Below are 18,012 nucleotides of genomic sequence, written 5' to 3'. Positions count from 1 at the left end.
AAACTCCCCTTTCAGGTTTGTCCTTCATTCCTAAAGGACCTTGCAGCCAAGTGACATAAAATCATAGGCAGGGCAAAGATAGTCCATATCTTTTAAGAGCTGGCGGGATTGAGCAGCACGGCAGGGTTGGAAAGGGTTAATAAGGTTAACAGGCAATCTGGTTCCGCCACCCCCCAAAAAACAACAACAACCCAAACCAAACCCTGGACAGGGTTGCAGTGAAGGGTGATGGACAGCAGTAGCAGGATTAAATGCCTCCCCGTGGGGTAGTCGGAGTACATAAAACATTTCCTCCCCTCTGGAAATGACAGACAAGAGTTATTTCGGCTGTGCAAACTCTCCTAGCCAGTTTTTTTTTTTTTGCGGGGGGGGGGGGAATGGTGCAAAGCCCTGACAGCTCTGTAATGTCTTCAATTGTTCTCCTTTCCTTGCAAAATGTGTGGTTTCAGGCACCTAGAAGAGTTACCTTGACCAACAAAGCAGAGAAAAGCTTGGTTAGTTTTCTGTGGACCTTGTGCTTGTTAGGGCACCAGTAACAGGTTATGTTATGTGGGAAGCAGGCATGCTGTGGCCCTGATACAGGACTGCAGGTTGACCATCTATTAACTCTCAATCACTAGCCTTGAGAAGAACCTTCCAACAAAAGGCTCCCCCACCCACCCACCCAGGGGGTGGATTTGGATGGGAGGCTCACAGTGCATGGAGATTCAAAATTTAACCCTTCTGTATCTGCAGACCTGACACAAAAACAGATTCCTTACATAGCAATCGAGCTTGGAAACAATCTTCAAATTGGTTTAAGATATCACTGCATCAAGTGGGTGCTGCAGCACAGAATAACCCTTTCCCTCCCAATTTCAACCCCTCCCTGCTTGGCAACAGCTTCCAAGTGGGAGTGAATGTTGGGCCACAGACCCTCACTTAGAGTTCTTAAATCCCAGAGGCTTTCACGTGGCTGACTGGTTGTGAACATGGCCTGCAGTGACTATCTGCACCGTGTTTAAGGCCAACAGTTAAATATAAGCCCAGTGGGAACGAAGAGATGCCTTGAACCCTGTACCGGGCCACTGCTGTCCTCTGGTGGTGGACCCCAGTAATTGTACAAGATAATGATTCACAGCAAATCAAGGTCTTATGCAGTGAAACATCTTTCCTGAGGTGGAAGCAGCTGCTGTTGGCTAGTTTACCATGATTTAAGATCCCCTACTACAGACTATGAGCATCTTAGCTGGTCAGACTTCATTTTAGAATGGTAAATTAAACATCTCCCTAAAAACCCATTTCAGTGCAAATGATGCTGACCTGGTAGAAATGCAGCTGGAATGAATGGGTGATTTGTTAGAGATGCTTCTATTTCCTTTCGTCAGTTGCTTTTTGCAGGAGAAAAATGAAAGTGATGTGGAAGGATATTATGCTTGAAACCTTTTCTTTTTCATTAATGGAGAGGCAGGTGCAAAGGTCTCAGGCAAGAGATCTAGCAAGAAGCTGGACACCTTGCAAGGCCAGATCAAGTCAGCACACTGAGGGCCACAGAGCTCAGTGGGTGGACACATGTCTTAATTCCTGATGATGCTACCCTCCCACTGACAGACATATACAGTCACTGCTATCAGCAGGTATCTAAAACATCCTGGGAGAATTCAAATTAGCATATAATATTTGCATAAACCACATCATCATGCAGATTTCTTTGTGTTCACTATCTTGAAGGTTGAAATAAGCACTTAACACCATTTTGGTTTGCCAGTGTATAGAATTCTTGCACACAATAGGAATGAGCAAGGGGCCAGCTAGGCATACACCCTGCCAAGAGATGCACTAGTCCAAAGCTCTCCAACCTTTCAGGCCTAAGACCCACTTTTGAATCTGCGTGTGTTAGAAACATGTTCAGCTATCTTCTCCCTTTTATCTTTCCAACTAGTAAGAAGGGTGAAAACATTTCTCCGCATCTTTCTGCTTGTATTTTAATTAAGGAATGGCCATATCTCAGTGGGAGAGCATCTGCTTTCCATGCAGGGGCTCCCTAGTTCAATCACAAGCATCTCCCAGTAGTGCTTAGAGAGAACCCTGCCAGAAACCCTGGAGAAGCCGCTGCTAGGCACTGTAGACAATAGATGGACCAGTGGTCTGACTAAGTCTAGGGCAGCTTCCTATGTTCTTCATTTAAAACCAAAACCCTTAACAGAAAATAGCAGCTATGCTTCAGGTGCAACTCAGTTTCGGATCCTGATCCAGCAGTTGATCTAGCCAGTCAACTAAACATCTATCCACCCAAGTCAGACAACAAAAAGCCAAGTTGCCTCAGTCACATTTCCCTTGCTGCCAATGGGTCCCAGCATCCTATTGAGCAGAATAATGCATCTTGCATGTTTGGGACCACCCTGCTCAATTTCCCAGCACAGGCACCAGAGCTTCCTCATCGTGCTTGACCAGCACACTTCTAAAAATCATGTGAATGCACATTTCTTTAAAAAAAAAGTTTTAATAGTTTGTTGCAATATATTAATCTGTGATGCATGTTATTGTAAAAACAAATAACTAAAAACAAACACTTCATGAGAGCTGACAGTTGGTGGAGGGGAGAACCAGAGACTGTGAGAGAGGCAAGAGCATCCCTGCCTTTTTCCTTCTACCTGCCCAGAATGAAGACGGGCTGAAGAGAGGGAATGGAGAAGGTAGTAGAACTCCCACTGCTTTGGTTCAATGGGGAGCAAGATAGAACCTCTTGGGTGGCTAAGGACTGGGAGCAAAGTGGCTTGGCCCCAATTGCTCCAAACCCCAGCTGCCACCTTTGCTCCAGCAGCTGCAGAGAGAGTGCCACTGGGTCTGCAGGCAATGAGAGAGTCTGTGGTGGCAGGTCTGGGCAGTGTCTTGGGTTCTAGACGGGGCCCCCAGTTCCAGCTCCATTGGCCAGGAAGAAGGTACTGCCAAACTGGCCGTGGAAATGCTGAAATTCAGAAGACAAGGGAGGGGCTATAGCGTGATGACCGTGCCATCCTCCCGGAGGCTGCCTGCTCGGCTGCCCCGGATTGGGCTGCCGCTGCCGCTGTGACTGTTCAGGGAGGGCAGCGAACCCTGGGAGCTGTAGAGGGACAGGCTGTGCTGCAAGCTCTCTAGGAGGCCGCCATTGGGGCAGCTGGCAGGCAAATCACTCTCAATCACCAGGTCACCCTCTTCATCACTCTCGCCCTCTGCTGTGCTGCAGTTGCTCAGGTACTGGGAGGCCGGGCTAGGTGTCTGCTGGCTGGGGGTGCTGTCCGTGGACACGCCAGAGCTGCCCGAGGCCTTGCTGCTGCGGATCACGTTGTTGCGCTGGTTGGCCGGCTTGACTGTGATGATGAGGTTGTGGCTGTTGGCCACCATCATGTCCGTGACCTGGTCCAGCGACTTGCCCGCCACGTCAATGCCATTGACTTCCAGAATCTCATCATTCACAGCCAGCAGCCCCGTGCTTTCCGCCAGGCCCCCCTTGACCAAGCGGGAGATGAAGATGCCAGGCACCTTCTCAACCCCGTGGGGTGCCACGCGTACGCTAACCCCATCCCGGATGTAGAAGCCAAGGGGTTTGTTGGAGCCGTGCTTGTGCAGTCGCACCCGCCGGTGGGTCTCGGGCAGAATGTCCACATCAATGATGGAGGAGATCTGACGGAAGTCCTGCGGCATGCCTATCAGCAAGTGCGGCTTGGCCCGCTGGTGCACAGGGCGAAGAAGAAGCCCCTTCTTCTTCCGCTGCAGCGAGTTGGAGGCGAAGACGCTGGTGTCGGCTTCCGCTGCGAGAAGGAAAGAAAGCAAAGCAAGATCAGAGGGGCAGGTATCCACTGCTCAAGCCCACCCTTTGTTCCCCAGGTGTCAATTGCCTCTCAACTTCATTGAAGTTCTACTAGCCACAATGTTCTACCTCCACTGTCAAGTATCCGTATGCCTCTGAATACCACTTGCTGGGAATCACAGGCAGGGAGAGGGCTGTTGTGCTCATGTCCTGCTTGTGGGCTTCCCATAGGCAATATGTTGGGCACCGTGAGAACAGGATGATGGACTAGATGGGCCTGTGGTCAGATCCAGCAGCCTCTTATGTTCCTAGTCCTCTCTTTGTCCGCTGTGCACCTATCCTGGCTTCAACACAAATCAAAGGCCATCTCTAGGATAAATAGTGCTTTAGGAACCCACCCCTTCCACCCGCCATGATCAGTTTTGCAGCATTACCAAGCCCAGCGCTTCTTGTGCAGGATTGCAAAACGTGGCTCTGCAACAGGCCCTCCTGCTCCCAGATTTCCCCAGAAATGCCCATGAAAGGGGACAAAAACTAGCTTTCAACGGTTCCCCCCCCCCCGACTGGCATGAGTGTGGTGCATGAGCTATTTAACTTAATGAACCTGAGTCACGTTCATTTCAATTGTTCTACTCTGGAGTAAAACTCAGCTGAATACCACCCATTGTCTGGTAAGCTCAGTGAAACACTACACATCTTAAGTTATGAGAATATGGAGCAGAAAGATCCATGTTGGGGTTATGATTGTTTGCTTATGGTTCAGAATGAGTTACAAGTAAAATAAAATAAAAACTAGGGGAAAATAATTTTGCCCTGATGCACTACAGACAGTACACTTAACAAACACTGAGCTGCTGAGTTTAGCATGGCACCCAGGACAAACACCCAGCTCATCCCCTGTTCTGCACATATCCATAGTTCCTTTCTTCGCTGCTCTTCCAAACACATTATTCATATGCTTAAATATTTTTATCCAGCTCTTTAGGACCTCCAAGTTGTCTAGATCACAGACAGTGTCAGCTACTGCAGAGGTGGTTGCCAGCCACTATAAATTTCTCTCTCTCATGCCAAAGAAGGCTTTTCAACCAAACCTGTCTGCATTTAGCCAGCTGATCTGTATCCCTTGGGAGCTTCTGGTTCTCTCACAACCTTGGAATTTTTGAGACGCTGAATGTTTTAGCATCATGGGAGTTAACAGTGTTGCATGACGGGAGAAACGTTTCTGGTTTACAACACCTGAATGCAAAAGTGTCTTTTTGGCTGGGGAGGAGGAGGGAAGTCGGACACCACTGTTTTGTGGTATTTTATATAAACCCTGTGCGCAAGGAGCAGCACCAGAAATAACACAGGATGAGACCCCAGTGTGCACTACAGAGAATGACTATACTTCCATTGAAATGTGAATGGCTCTTAAGGCATTCCTTTTGTAGTGCTGCCTATTGCCAGGGACGTGGGGTGGAGGAAAGAGGGTAAGTTGATCACACTTGGGCCCTGACAGATCATGACCATGAGTGGTGTGCCACTCCCTTGTATGATTGACACCACATCACTGGGCACCAGAAGGCACAGCCAATGCAAAAGGCTGAGCAGGTCTCATTCTGCTCATTAGCGCCGACTCCCTCCTCACACACTTCTCTACCCAGGTCAGATCCTGACCCATGCCTAGATGAGATGTACCTGCCAGTGCTGGAGAGGGGAGAGGGACCCAGCCCCTTCTGGGATTACCCACTGTATGCCAGGCTGGGATTAAAGGGGATATGAATAATTCAGTTTTAATCACACTTTGAGCTGTACTCTGCAGACTTAACTCTGTCCCTGCCAGCTCAGGCTCTGGTGTTCTGCAGCAAAAGCAAAATAAAGGCTGTTCCCACAGCCATACCCTAGAGCGGAACCTGCCAGTTTCCATGAGGTGCCCACATCTGAATCCCAGGGGAATTCATCAGGAGTAACTGTGACTCGGAACACACTGGCACAAATTAGAATTGGCTCAGAAGATCTGGTATGCCAATCCTGGGGCTGGGAGGTGGTGGGAGAAAGAGAGAGGAAGACCGAGGCAGAGACCTTGTCCTCTTGCTAATTCCATATGCTAATTTATCAAATGCATGTTAATCTAAATTGGTTTCAGTGAAGTAAACAGACCATCACACACATACACAGAGCAAGAACGTGATATAAAATACTTGGGTTTATATTATTTAAGATTGTCAGTCCCAAATTCTAAATCTAGTAAAAATGCATTTAAAGATTGAATAAACTGGATGAGAGAAGAAATATGTCCTTTTAATCACCCAGTTTCCACCCTGCAGCAGGAATGAGGAACCTGAGTACCCTCCAGGTAATGCTGCACTACATCTCTTGCTGTGCCCTGGCCATTGGCCGTGTGGGGTGGGGATGATGGGATCTGGAGGGCCACTGATTCCCCATTCCTGCCCTAGAGAGTGAGCAGAGACTCTTAAGAGCTCTCTCTTCTGCACTGTGAGAAGCATATCATGAATGTCCTCTGTGCAGTGGGCAAGCAGAGGGCTTCAAATGACCTCTTATCAGTTTGTCACTACAGAAAGGCGAAAGGCATTGTTATCTCAAGATAATATGGCTTGAGAGGACAGGTACTGCAGAAGGCTGAATTAAGAAGTTTTTTTGGGATCTGCAGAAAACAGGGCGGCTGACTCAGCAGGGGGCACTCTTTTCTACTCTGTTTTCCTCCAGGGATGCCTGCAGGGGACCCCTCTACCATCTGGGCACTATTTGTCACTGCATGCCAACACTACAGGGAATGCTGTATGGACATGAGAGATACTAAAGAGCTGGAAAGGCTTGAAGGGCTGTCAGGCTGGAAAGAGGCTCCTTGCAAGGAAGAATTTGCTCCCTGGGGCTGCACCAGGGAGAAATCAGCTACAGCCAAAAGGAGAATTTGCAGTTTGGGTGGGGGAAGAGGGATTCCTTTGAGATGCCATCCAATTCAAGAAGTCAGAGGCAAATTAGTCATATGGATTTAGTTGATAAACAACTTGTTTTGCATAAATTGCACATGGGTAAACAGAATCACTCTGAGGATGATGGGTTAAAAAGAAACAACTACAATTGCAGTGGGTCCTTGGGCTTCCCCAACCTGCTGCCTTCCAGATGTTTTGGATGACAACTGTCCAGTTGCCACTTTACCTCTTCCTTGTCCTGTTGTCCGCTCCCCACCCCCTGTCTTCCTTCACTGAAATAAATACAGTAATTATCCCTGTATGCACACCCTGAAGAAATGTGCTGCCTATGCATCGCATCTAGCTGGATGGACAATTCACCCAGCCCCCCTAAAGAGGCCAAAGATATTTGTGACAAGCAGCAAAATGGACCTGAAGAAGCAGGACTTGATGAGTGAACAGGTCTGTGGTTTTAATGCTGTTGAAATGACTTTAATAGCTGAGAGAAGAGAGGCACCCGGGACCTAAACTCGTACATACAGTGGTACCCCGCTAGACGAATGCCTCGCAAGACGAAAAACTCGCTAGACGAAGGCATTCGTCTAGCGGAAGGCTGCCCCGCAAGACGAAAAAGTCTATGGGGCTGCCTCGCAAGACGAAAAATTTTCGTCTTTTTTTTTTCGTTTTGCGGAGCGCGGCTGTCATTGCCGCTCCGCAAGACGAAAAACCCGCTAGACGAAAATTTTCGCAGAACGAATTATTTTCGTCTAGCGGGGCACCACTGTACATACACACCCCACAGCAATCACAGGAGTCAGTACTAGTAGAGTTTTGGAATCCCTGCACAATCTACCCAGGGGAGCATGTCCAATTTCACAGCCTGGTCTCAGCAGCTTTGTAAATTAAGCCCACAGAAGGAACCGACCCTGGCCTCGGCTCTCTTTTTATGAGCCTCCGTCCGCTTTGTTAAGTCATTTGCAGTGTGGAAGACAAAAAAACAACAAAAACCCCAGCAACAACTAGTCATTGACAAATTTATCTTGCCTGGTTGCCTGTAAAAGACTCTGGATTGCCACAGGAGACCAGATGGGTGATGTGTTTACAAGCCTGCGTCTGTGACAGATGGCCATGCACAAACACACACACTCAACGAAGTCAGTGTACTACACAGGACAAGAAACCTCTCAAAGTGGAAGGGAAAGCAGTCTTGCCATGTCTCTATCCTTAAGTGGCACACCCCTTATTCTACAGAGCTTGTCAGATGGAGCTCCAGAGTTATAAATATCACACAGTGTTTTTGGCGCAGTGGCTTATTTTTAGCCCAGGGAAGACCATGCAGGGCTGTGGAATCTCTCTCCACCCAACCCCACCCAGCAACCAGTCCAACTAGTGCCAGCTCAGGTTTTGCAGGACCCTTGAGCAAGCAGCCATTTGTGAGCCTTCGTCCTGGAAGAGGTCCTCTCTCCCTTGCACCTTTCACCATTGCCCAGTCAGTTGCCCTCTCTCTCTCTGAGCCGAATCTGCAACACTGCCCAGAACAAGAGGGGTAGCAAGGTGAGTGGAGAGTTCTGACCCTTTTCCTTGATTGGTGACAGAGAATAAGAATAAGAATAAGAATTTTATTATTTATACCCTACCCATCTGGTTGGGTTTCCCCAGCCATTCTGGGTTTCCCCTGCATGCAGAAGGTCTCAGGTTCAATCCCCAGCATCTCCGGGAAGGGCTCAGATAGACTCCTGCCTGAAGCCCTGGAGAGCTGGTGTTGTTCAGTGTGGATAATATTGAGCAAGATGGACAAAGAGACGGAAGATTGCTATCTTCCAATGAGGAGGAGGAGGAGACGCTGAGGCCAGCCAAGGAAAGACCTGGCAAGTGGTTCTGGCAAATGCCCAGCAATGTCAATCCTGGTGCCAAGCAACCAGCATCATTGTACTTGGCAGCCCTGCAGCATCTTCTGTGCTACGAAGGCAGCCAAGAGCAGAACCGCAGAGCACAGGGGGCAGAGGGAGGATGCCCAGGTGTCCTGCTCTACAGAGGACAGCTTTGTCCACCCCAGGTCCATTTCAAAGATGAAAAACCATAAGGGCAGGGGGAGAATGGGGATCAGGGGCCTCAAAGTCTCCCATCAACAGTAAGCACTTGGACAACAGACTGAGCAGACGCACTGATCACCTGGTTACAGTCTTCCGCACTACGGTGACATGCATTTCTATTTTCATCAAAGTAATTATTTCTATTGTTTTTTTTAAAAAAATTCTAAACCTACGTCTATACAGATAAATTAGCATATGAACACTTTATGCAAATTGGCACTCTTCTTCTTTCTAAAGCAATGCATAGGTGGCCACCTTAAAGATGCACCTCAAGTTCTGGCTTAGCAACCTTCGCTGGGCTGTGGCTGGTGAATCAGCCATTGAGCAGGAGGCTTCAGGTAAGATAGGGAAAAGAGGCCCTTCTTATGGCCATTTGCAATGGGTGTTGAAAACATCTGCAGCAAGCAAAAAACCAAAATCGGGCAATAACAGCTCCTCTGTACAGTAGCCTGGATATTCCTGGGTGTTCAGCAGTAATGCTGGCATTGTCCCCAATTCATCTATTTCCTGCGACCTGACATCCAGCCCTCAGAAGAAAAGCTTCCGGTGTACAAAAACAGATTTGGTGTCTCAGTAAAATAGGCTTATGCGGTTTGCCTAATTTGCATAGTTTATTCTGACAGGAGATTTTTGCACTTCTGGTTAAAAGTTTTGAGGAGCTGGCAGAGAACAACAGAAATATACACTCTGTTCTCTGAAGTGGGTGAATGTGGTTCTAGCACTGGTACAGCAGACTAACAGCAGAATCCTAGACCCACTTCCCTAGGAGTAAGCCCCACTGAACTCAATGGAATTATGTATGAGCAGCTGTGCTGTTGGGTCTGGGCCTTGGGGCCACAATCCAGGTTCCCCTAAACAACCTCCCAGAGAGAGGCAAATGATGGAGGCAGCAGTAAACAGACCCAGCATCAACACCGCAGCTGCCTGGGCCAGTGCTGGTCACTATGGAATCATTACTTATTTTTTTACCAAAAGAGAGAGAGAGAGAGAGATTATAGTCAGTGTTCAGCCAGCCAGGCACATGTGTTGTTACATAGACCACTTTTAAGAACATACTATCCTTTTCTACAACAAAATTTTACTTATCCCCAGGTAAATGCATGGAGCATCAGGGCAGCAGAAGCAAACTCCAATTTATTCCTGTGGTCATGAAGGTGCTAGGATTTAAGTGAATTTTTAAAGTGTCATGTTTCACATGCTCAGAGTATTTCTTGCTTTATTATAACGATAATTTGAAAACTGCCCCCCTCCCAACTTCTAACATATCAGGGATGTAGAAGCAGTTATAAAGCATGGAATGGTGATTGGAATTGTTTCGGGTCAAAGAACAATGTTAACTGTGCTTCAACAACTGACTTAATACACATGGCCATCAAAAGTCCACCCCACAACATTCAGGGTCTAAATTTGCCTTCCTGCACAGGTTTAGGTCAGGCTGTCTCCAACTGGTTTTTACGGTTTAATCTAATCTGCAAACAAGTGGGGTGTGTGATTTGGTGAAGCTATTAAAGGACACACTGTTTTAATTAGTTGTTATTGCCTGCTGGTCTATGACCGTAATAAAGTTTATTATTATTATTATTATTATTATTATTATTATTATTATTATTATTGTTATTGTTGTTGTTGTTGTTGTTGTTGTTGTTGTTGTTGTTGTTGTTGTTGTTGTTGTTGTTGTTGTTGCCTTATAAAGCCCAGAAATAAGCCAGTCTGGAGTTCCTGTGGGTTGGCTGATGGAGAAGATGCTCAAGAATTAAATGTCTTTCTTATTTAGAATGAAAATCTGCCCCATCTGCTGCCCACTACTAACCTCAAGAGAACATGAATGGGCAAGATGGGGGAAAACAGGGAAAGACCAATGGACCCATCCATCAGCCAAACAGAATGCAGCTATAGGGAGCTTGCTCTGCCCCTCCTTGTGAGAAACTAAGAAGTTGTGTCCAGCTGAGTTAGCTTTTTTTCCTCCACCCATCCAAATCTCCTTTCCTTTTGTGCCGTGTCTTTTAGAATGTAAAGTTGAAGGCAGGGGCAATCTTATTATTGATTGTTGTAAGTAATTCTGGGAGCCTTTTTTTGGCTGAAGAGTTAGGTAAAGATACTTCAGACAAACAAAGAAAGATGCTGTTAGGCGAGATTCAAATACAGAAAAACTCATTTTTGTCCTTTAAATAGATTTTGGACACAGAGCGTTGCTGTCTCAAGACTGCATAAATAATTTCTGGATACTGTTCCTTAAAAGGTATCAGTGTTGTCTCTTTTCAGTAGGGCCCTCCGTAACACCCAACGAACTGCTGTTCTGCCTATGAAATGGTGAAGTTAGGAAATAATCCATTGTTGTAATATCTGAGTACCATCAACATAGGCACAGACAGTGTAATCCTAACCAATTCTATTCAGAACCAAGTCCTATTGAATTCAGTGGAGCTTACTCCCATGTAAGGGAGTGCTAGGATTGCTTACTTGGGAGAAAGTTCCACTGAGCTCAATGGAGCCTACTTCTGAATAGACATGGTTAAGATGGCACTGATGCCCTCCATCACAGAGATCCACGGCCTGAGCATTAAAAGCACCACATGCACAGCACATTTCACACTTCCACAGTTACACTGTAGGTGTGCAGAATCTGGTATCTGGCACAAAATTCAATTTCTAAATATTTGAGCTTTTCTTTGCTTATTATATTTATACCCTATGTTTCATTTGTCACAGAACTCAAAGCAGCATACGTGAGGGGTTTCTGAACAGTGCTACATCTGCTTAGCTTCAGCAAATTCACTGCATCGTTTGCCTTTGTTGCTGTTGCTAAAAATCAAGTTACTAGTCCTACCTACAAAGAAAAAGACAAGTGCACAGAGGTGAATGAAAGCAGTTTTGTTGCTTTGTTCGGTTCATTGCCTTTTCTCCTGGCTAGCAGAAATTGATTGGTGTGTGTGTGTGTGTGTGTGTGTGTGTTGCACTCACACACAAACTTTCACACCCACAAACACAGAGAACAAAACTGCCTATATCCTTTTCATCTCAAATAAATTTGGAGAATCTGGAATTTTAGCATACTTCATTTCTAATCCTGATCTTAAGGCATTCTTGCCTCTGCAGGTAATGGTGGTATTGTGGTTAGATCATGATCTGGGGAAATCCAGACTTCAGATCCCCAAGCCAGCTACAGCCTACCCAACCTTGCAAGGCTGTTGTGAAGGGAAAAAAATCAGTGGGTGAAGAAAGCTACGTATACTGCTCTGAGCTCAACACTCCCTTGAGTTCCTTGGGTGACGGATAGGATAAAATAAAGTAAATAGAATAAATTAGCCGGATTAAAAGGAAAGTGAACTCTATCCCCCTCCTTAAGAACCTTCTTACCACGTTTCTGGATGATGATCCGGAGCAGAGGATTGGCAGATGACAGTGCCTTGTGGTAATTGTCATCGTTGTTGATGGGCAGCAGGTCTCCATGGATATCCGTATACCCAAGCAAGACATCCACGCAAGGGATTTGGTGGACTCGCTGGATCAGCTGGTAGAATTCCTGGAAGCCACCCGCAGTGGAGCGCTTCATGGCAAAGCGGCGATACTCAGCATCAAACTGTATAAAAAAAGAGATGGGGCCAAATGTAAATCAGCAAGCAAATTCAGGGAAAGACTTCCTTACATGGCAACTGCCAACCTTACTGCTGCCAAAGGACTTTGGACTCTGCTTCAGTAGGTCAGTATTTCCTCCCCAAATCAAGGTTACCCTTTTGATTTCTCAGTCCTTGTCTTGAAATGGGGGGGGGGGTGAGAGAATGTGTAGCATCCTTAACAGATATGTCCGGGAGTTAAAACTGCTAGCCTTAATGCAGATGAAGTACAAAACTGCTAAAGTCTTTTTTTTTTTAAGAACATGACTGCTGGTAAGTAGCATACCAACTCATTTAGAAGTTGTTATAAGGGATCAGTAAGCTCCTCTTCATGCATTTGTTATTTTGCTTGCTGTCATCTTCTCCTGGGGTCTGTGCTAGGAGAGAGGAGTGATATGCCTCCCTCCTCTACCTGCGCAATGTGCAGGTACCAGTCACAGTAATATTTACACATGGCCAACTACTTGAACATAATGACTGAAGTGGAGAAAAAACTCCTCTTTACTTCAGAATGTACCAGTTAAAGAATGGTGTCATTAACCAACTGCAGTTACATACCTCAATCATGTAACCAAACTATCATTTGGGGGGAGAAACAATTATATATAATGATTTGCTTATTATTATATTTGCTGCTGCTTTTCTTTTATCTTATTATTTTTATTGTGAATTTTTTTTAAAAAAATCTGGAAATTGCTCAGGGACTATTTTGGGAGTCCAAAAGGTAAGGTAGACATTTACAGAGAAGACTCCCTAGAAAAGACCCTGATGTTGGGAAAGATGGAGGGCACAAGGAGAAGGGGACGACAGAGGATGAGATGGTTGGACAGTGTTCTCGAAGCAACTAGCATGAGTTTGGCCAAACTGAGGGAGGCAGTGAAAGATAGGCGTGCCTGGCGTGCTCTGGTCCATGGGGTCACGAAGAGCCGGACATGACTGAACGACTGAACAACAACAACAAACATTTACTAGAATTGATCAATCAATAAACATATTGCCAGCATCATATATAAATAAAGAACTTTCTACATGATGACTTCTCCCCACATTCCCCTCCCCAACACACACACTGCAAAAAAGGAGAGGATAGTTTTCAACACACTGCTGTAATGCTGAAAGAATTACAAGCAAAAGGATGCAGGTTCAAACTCAGGCATCTTCCAGTAAGTCTATGAAGGACTTCTGCCTGAAACCTTGGAGAGCCTCTGCCTCTCAGTGCAGACGATACTGAGTAAGATTAACCAATCAACTGACTTGATGTAATAAGGCAGCTTCCTCTGTTCCATCTGAAACTCAGAGGTATTGCTCCTGTTTCATACAGAGACACAAGGGAAAGACCAACCTAAAGGGGGGGGGGGTGTTAGCAAGGAGGGTGCTACTTATATAGGACACAGAAGAGCAGAGGTGAGAAACCTGTGACCTTCCAGATGATGTTAGATGGCAGCTCACATCAGCCCCAACCAGTATAGCCAATGGTCAGCAAGAATAGGAACTGCAGTCCAGCAACATCTGGAGGGCCACAAAATTCCTATTCCCGATGAATAGATAAGTGCATTGTGATTGATATGTCTAGAAGCAGCAGGGAATGTTCTTGGGAAGGTGCCTGGATTTCCTACCATCTATAAGAAAGGGTCAAACCAAAAAGATTTACAGAACTGTGAATGCCCAGCAGCATTTCCCTTTCCAACTTAGTTCTGCCCTTCTCACCTCCCAGCTCCCCAATCAAGCCTCTAGGAGTCTAGGTGCACAAGGCAGATCCCAACTTTTGAAGCAGCTTCCTTCTTCACTGGGGTGTGGGGGTGGACAACGTTTTTTTTTGTCAAGAGGAGTAATTCAGCAGTGGGCAGGGTTGGAGTCAAAAGTGGCTGGGACCACAGTCAAAGGTTTGTGGGGACACCGCCTTTCCCCCGGTTCCTCCTATCCTTGTCAATCACATGAAATTGTGCCAAGGGTGCAGGTTTCCCATCCTCTGCCCTACAGGAACAAAAAGGCACCTAGGCCAGCCAGGAGAGAAGCCCAAGAGAGATGCTGCATTGTGTGGGTTGGTTCCCCCCTCCCCCGACTGCATTGTCACAAATCATGAAGTGTTACAAAACCTTATCTGAAGCACCCCACAAATGGGGCGAATCCCCAAATGAGAGAAATAACATCAGTTCTAGAGGATCAAGAGCAGGACTGTAGCTAGGGGGTGGTGAGGTGGGCCCCTGCCAGGGGCGCAGGCTGGGGCCACCCCCCACAAAATCAGCTTAAAAGTATGTCCATAAATATATCCATAAATAAAAATATTGATTATTGCCTCATAAGAAAGTTTTAAATAGAGGGTGAATTGAATGGGGGGGTTGGACGAGAGCTAATTTGTCCGTGGCTGGGGGTGCAATCTGGATGGTTCTGCCAATGGCGCAAGATTGAGAAAGAGGGAGAGGAGGACAAAAGCAGGTGAAAACAATACCAGGCACTTGATTCTATTTGAGTTGGACTATTCCATCCTAGAGGGACGTGGGTTAAACCACTGAGCCTAGGGCCTGCTGATCGGCGGTTTGAATCCCCACAACAGGGTGAGCTCCTGTTGCTTGGTCCCAGCTCCTGCCCACCTAGCAGTTCAAAAGCACGTCAAAGTGCAAGTAGATAAATAGGTACCGCTCCAGCGGGAAGGTAAATGGTGTTTCCGTGCGCTGCTCTGGTTCGCCAGAAGCGGCTTAGTCATGCTTGCCACATGACCCGGAAGCTGTACGCCAGCTCCCTCGGCCAGTAACGTGAGATGAGCGCCGCAACCCCAGAGTCAGACACGACTGGACCTAATGGTCAGGGGTCCCTTTACCTTCACCTTATTCCATCCCCCTATACCAGGGGTAGGAAACCTGTGGCCCTCCAGACGTTGTTGGACTCCAACTCCCATCAGCCCCTGCAACCATAGCCAATGGTTAGCAATGATGGGGGCCGCAGTTCAGCAGCATTTGGAGGGCCACAGGCTTCTTGCTTCTGCCCTGCAGTTTCTTCGGCTGATGAGTTTTTGATATTGTCAGAATCTAATTTTATTTGGGGGCCGTTTTGCATACCAGCTCAGTATCCTCTATGCTGACCAATGGCAGCTCTCCAAAATTTCAGTCTGGCACCTTTCCCAGCCCTACCTGAAGATGTCAGGGTCCAAACCTGGGATCTTGTCAAAGGATTTGTGTTCTTAAAGGCAGGATATAAATTAGAGCAACAAACAGCCTATTAAAGCCAAACAGGGAACCTTGGATAATGCCTGCCTCATAGTAGGCCAGGTTATTCGCATATTCGCACACTCAGCTCCGTGTTGTCCTCTGCTCTGACTGGCACCATCTCTCCAGGGTCTCAGGCAGAGGTCTGTCCCATCACCCAGACCTTTTAACTAGAAATTCAGGGATTCATAGTGGGACATTTTGCATGCAAAGCAGTGCTTTACCAAATAGCCATGATTCCTCATTGGACTTAAAAGTGAGGGGATGCTCCAGAAATGCTGTATATAATCTGGGGTGTGCCTGTCTGTCCCAGCCAGTTGCCTGTGGGAAAATTCTGACCCTCTAAAGAGAACAACAAATTTAATCCCAAGGGAGAATTGATGTCAATCGTCAGTAGAATTCTAAGAAAGATCAATTGGGTTCTGCAACCTCCAGTCTGAAGTTGAAAGTCTGTTCTTGCGTTTGCAATGCTTATTTGGAGAGGGAAATACACCGTAAAGGATCTCTCTCCATTCTCTATTACTGCTCTCTCGAAGGCACGTTAATAAACCCAAGAAAACTGAACTGCATACCTGCTGACCCTCCATGTATCCCACCTCCCTTCACTTCCAAATCGGATTTAACGCTGGATCAATATCCGGCTCCACCGATTCCTTGAGGCATCCCCTCGCTTCCAGAAATCAGCTCGGCATCCCTCCGAGGCCCAGATGCTAAATAGCCACGGGTCTGATGCCCGGTTCTGGTGCTCCCGGTTCTGGTGCACCGTTGCATAACCGGCGGAGAACTCTGGCATCCCTCGGTTCCCTTTCCCGGGGGAAGGAGGTTTCCCCTCACACATACTCCGCATCGAAGGCAGAAATCCCCACGGATCGGAGCAATAATCCTCTGCTGGCAGTCTCCACACTGCCGAAGGATTGGCGCGGGGGGGGGGGGGCAGCATAAACAATCGGCCAGTTCCGCCATCCACTAGGCCAGGCTAGACGCGCACAGCAGACACCCGGGACAGGAGAGAAAGCGGGGGTGGGGAGGGCGAGATGCGTCGCGCAAGCCCATCAAGTCGTGGGGCTGGTGCAAGCCTGGCGGGGGGGGGGGGGGGAGACGGTGGCGGCAGCTACCCGGTGCACCTGCTGCAAGCTGTTTCAAGGCTGCCCCCAGCAGGGCGAACGGGCCCCCGGCGTGACCTGGGCCCCAGCGACATGAGGGGAAGGGGGCGAGCTACACGGACCTCGCGTTTGTGGGTCTGGAAAACCACTCCCGAGCTGGAGAGGTTGCAGCCCCGGCGCCGCCGATGCGCAGAGCTTGGCGTGCTGCTGTTGCTGCTGCTGAGCACATTCCCCCTCTTTCTCCCGGGCAAATCAGCAGCAACAGATTTGACCCCCCCTCTCTCTACCTCGCCTCCCCCCACCGCGCTCACCTTGCTCTTGACCTCGATGACGGGCTCCGGGCTGCGCGCCGGTGTGCGGTGGTGCTTGGCCATGCTGCGCCGGGCAGGGCAGGGCAGGGCCGGCTTGCTCCTCCCGCCCCGCACTGCTACTGCTGCCGCTGCCGCTGCTGCTGCTCCACCAGCAGAAACAGCAAACAGGAGAAGGAGGCGGAGGCCAGGAGAGAGAACTCACCGGCCATGACGTCAGCCGCCAGCAGGTTGGGGGTATGCCGCGCGATTGGCGTAGGCCGGCCGAAGAGGGCGGGCTCAGAACGTCCGCGGCGCAAGGATGGAAGGTTGCTGACAACGTCGCCTAGGTAACCGGGGCCCGGGGCGTTCCAAGGTGTATCCGACGGCGCGAGATCAAAAGGAGGGCGAGATGGACGGCAGTTCGCGCCCGCTGACGCTGGGGGAATCCGCCTCCCCGGCGTTGTCTGGCTTCTACACACGAGGCAGAAAGGTCGAGCCTTCATTAGTTAAGTGCTGCAATAGCCTCTGCTTGTTTTTTGTTAAGACCGTCGTTAGGGTTCAGAATTAACAGCAGACGTAGCTGTCGTTGTTCTAATAAGTGCAAAAAAGGAGGTACTGCCTCAGCCTGCAGCCTCGGAACTCAAGGCAGCTGCACACGTCCGTTTTGCAGCCATTCTAATGAGAAACGCAATGGGGAAGACAGACGGATAACCTTCTGGCTGGCGTCCAAGTTCTGCGTCGGAGAAACATGGGACATGAGGGGCAGGACGGTGGTATACGAGACTCTCAGAGCCTTGCCAGTGAGTAAGGAAATTGATTGGAGGTCCCTTTTGGTGGCTGGTGCACACAAGCACTTTCTGGCAACAGAGAGACCCATACAAGTGAACCCACACCCCATGAGGATGCATGGACACGACTTCTGTGCTACTCACCTGTCACTGTGCAAGTAGTATAATTTGGAGTTGCAAATATAATGTAACTTTCTTTTGGATAGCATAACTTGATTTACACTCAGTGTTGGCTTAGCT

At 48.0% G+C, this 18,012-nt stretch overlaps 1 protein-coding gene across 1 annotated transcript; it reads right to left on the bottom strand.

The window, feature by feature from the left end:
* Positions 1–2,462: 2,462 nt before the first annotated feature.
* Positions 2,463–17,354, bottom strand: PARD6A (par-6 family cell polarity regulator alpha). Its single transcript, XM_033158912.1, has 3 exons — positions 17,006–17,354; positions 12,132–12,354; positions 2,463–3,770 (listed from the first exon to the last, which is right to left on the bottom strand). Exons 1-3 carry the CDS (start codon positions 17,066–17,068, stop codon positions 2,974–2,976), a joined length of 1,083 nt encoding a protein of 360 aa, XP_033014803.1. The 5' UTR covers positions 17,069–17,354; the 3' UTR covers positions 2,463–2,973.
* Between the last annotated feature and the right edge of the window lie 658 nt (positions 17,355–18,012).

The sequence above is a fragment of the Lacerta agilis genome, chromosome 8, assembly GCF_009819535.1.
Source record: "Lacerta agilis isolate rLacAgi1 chromosome 8, rLacAgi1.pri, whole genome shotgun sequence".
Classification (NCBI taxonomy): domain Eukaryota; kingdom Metazoa; phylum Chordata; class Lepidosauria; order Squamata; family Lacertidae; genus Lacerta; species Lacerta agilis.
This window is presented reverse-complemented; position numbering and strand designations above follow the sequence as displayed.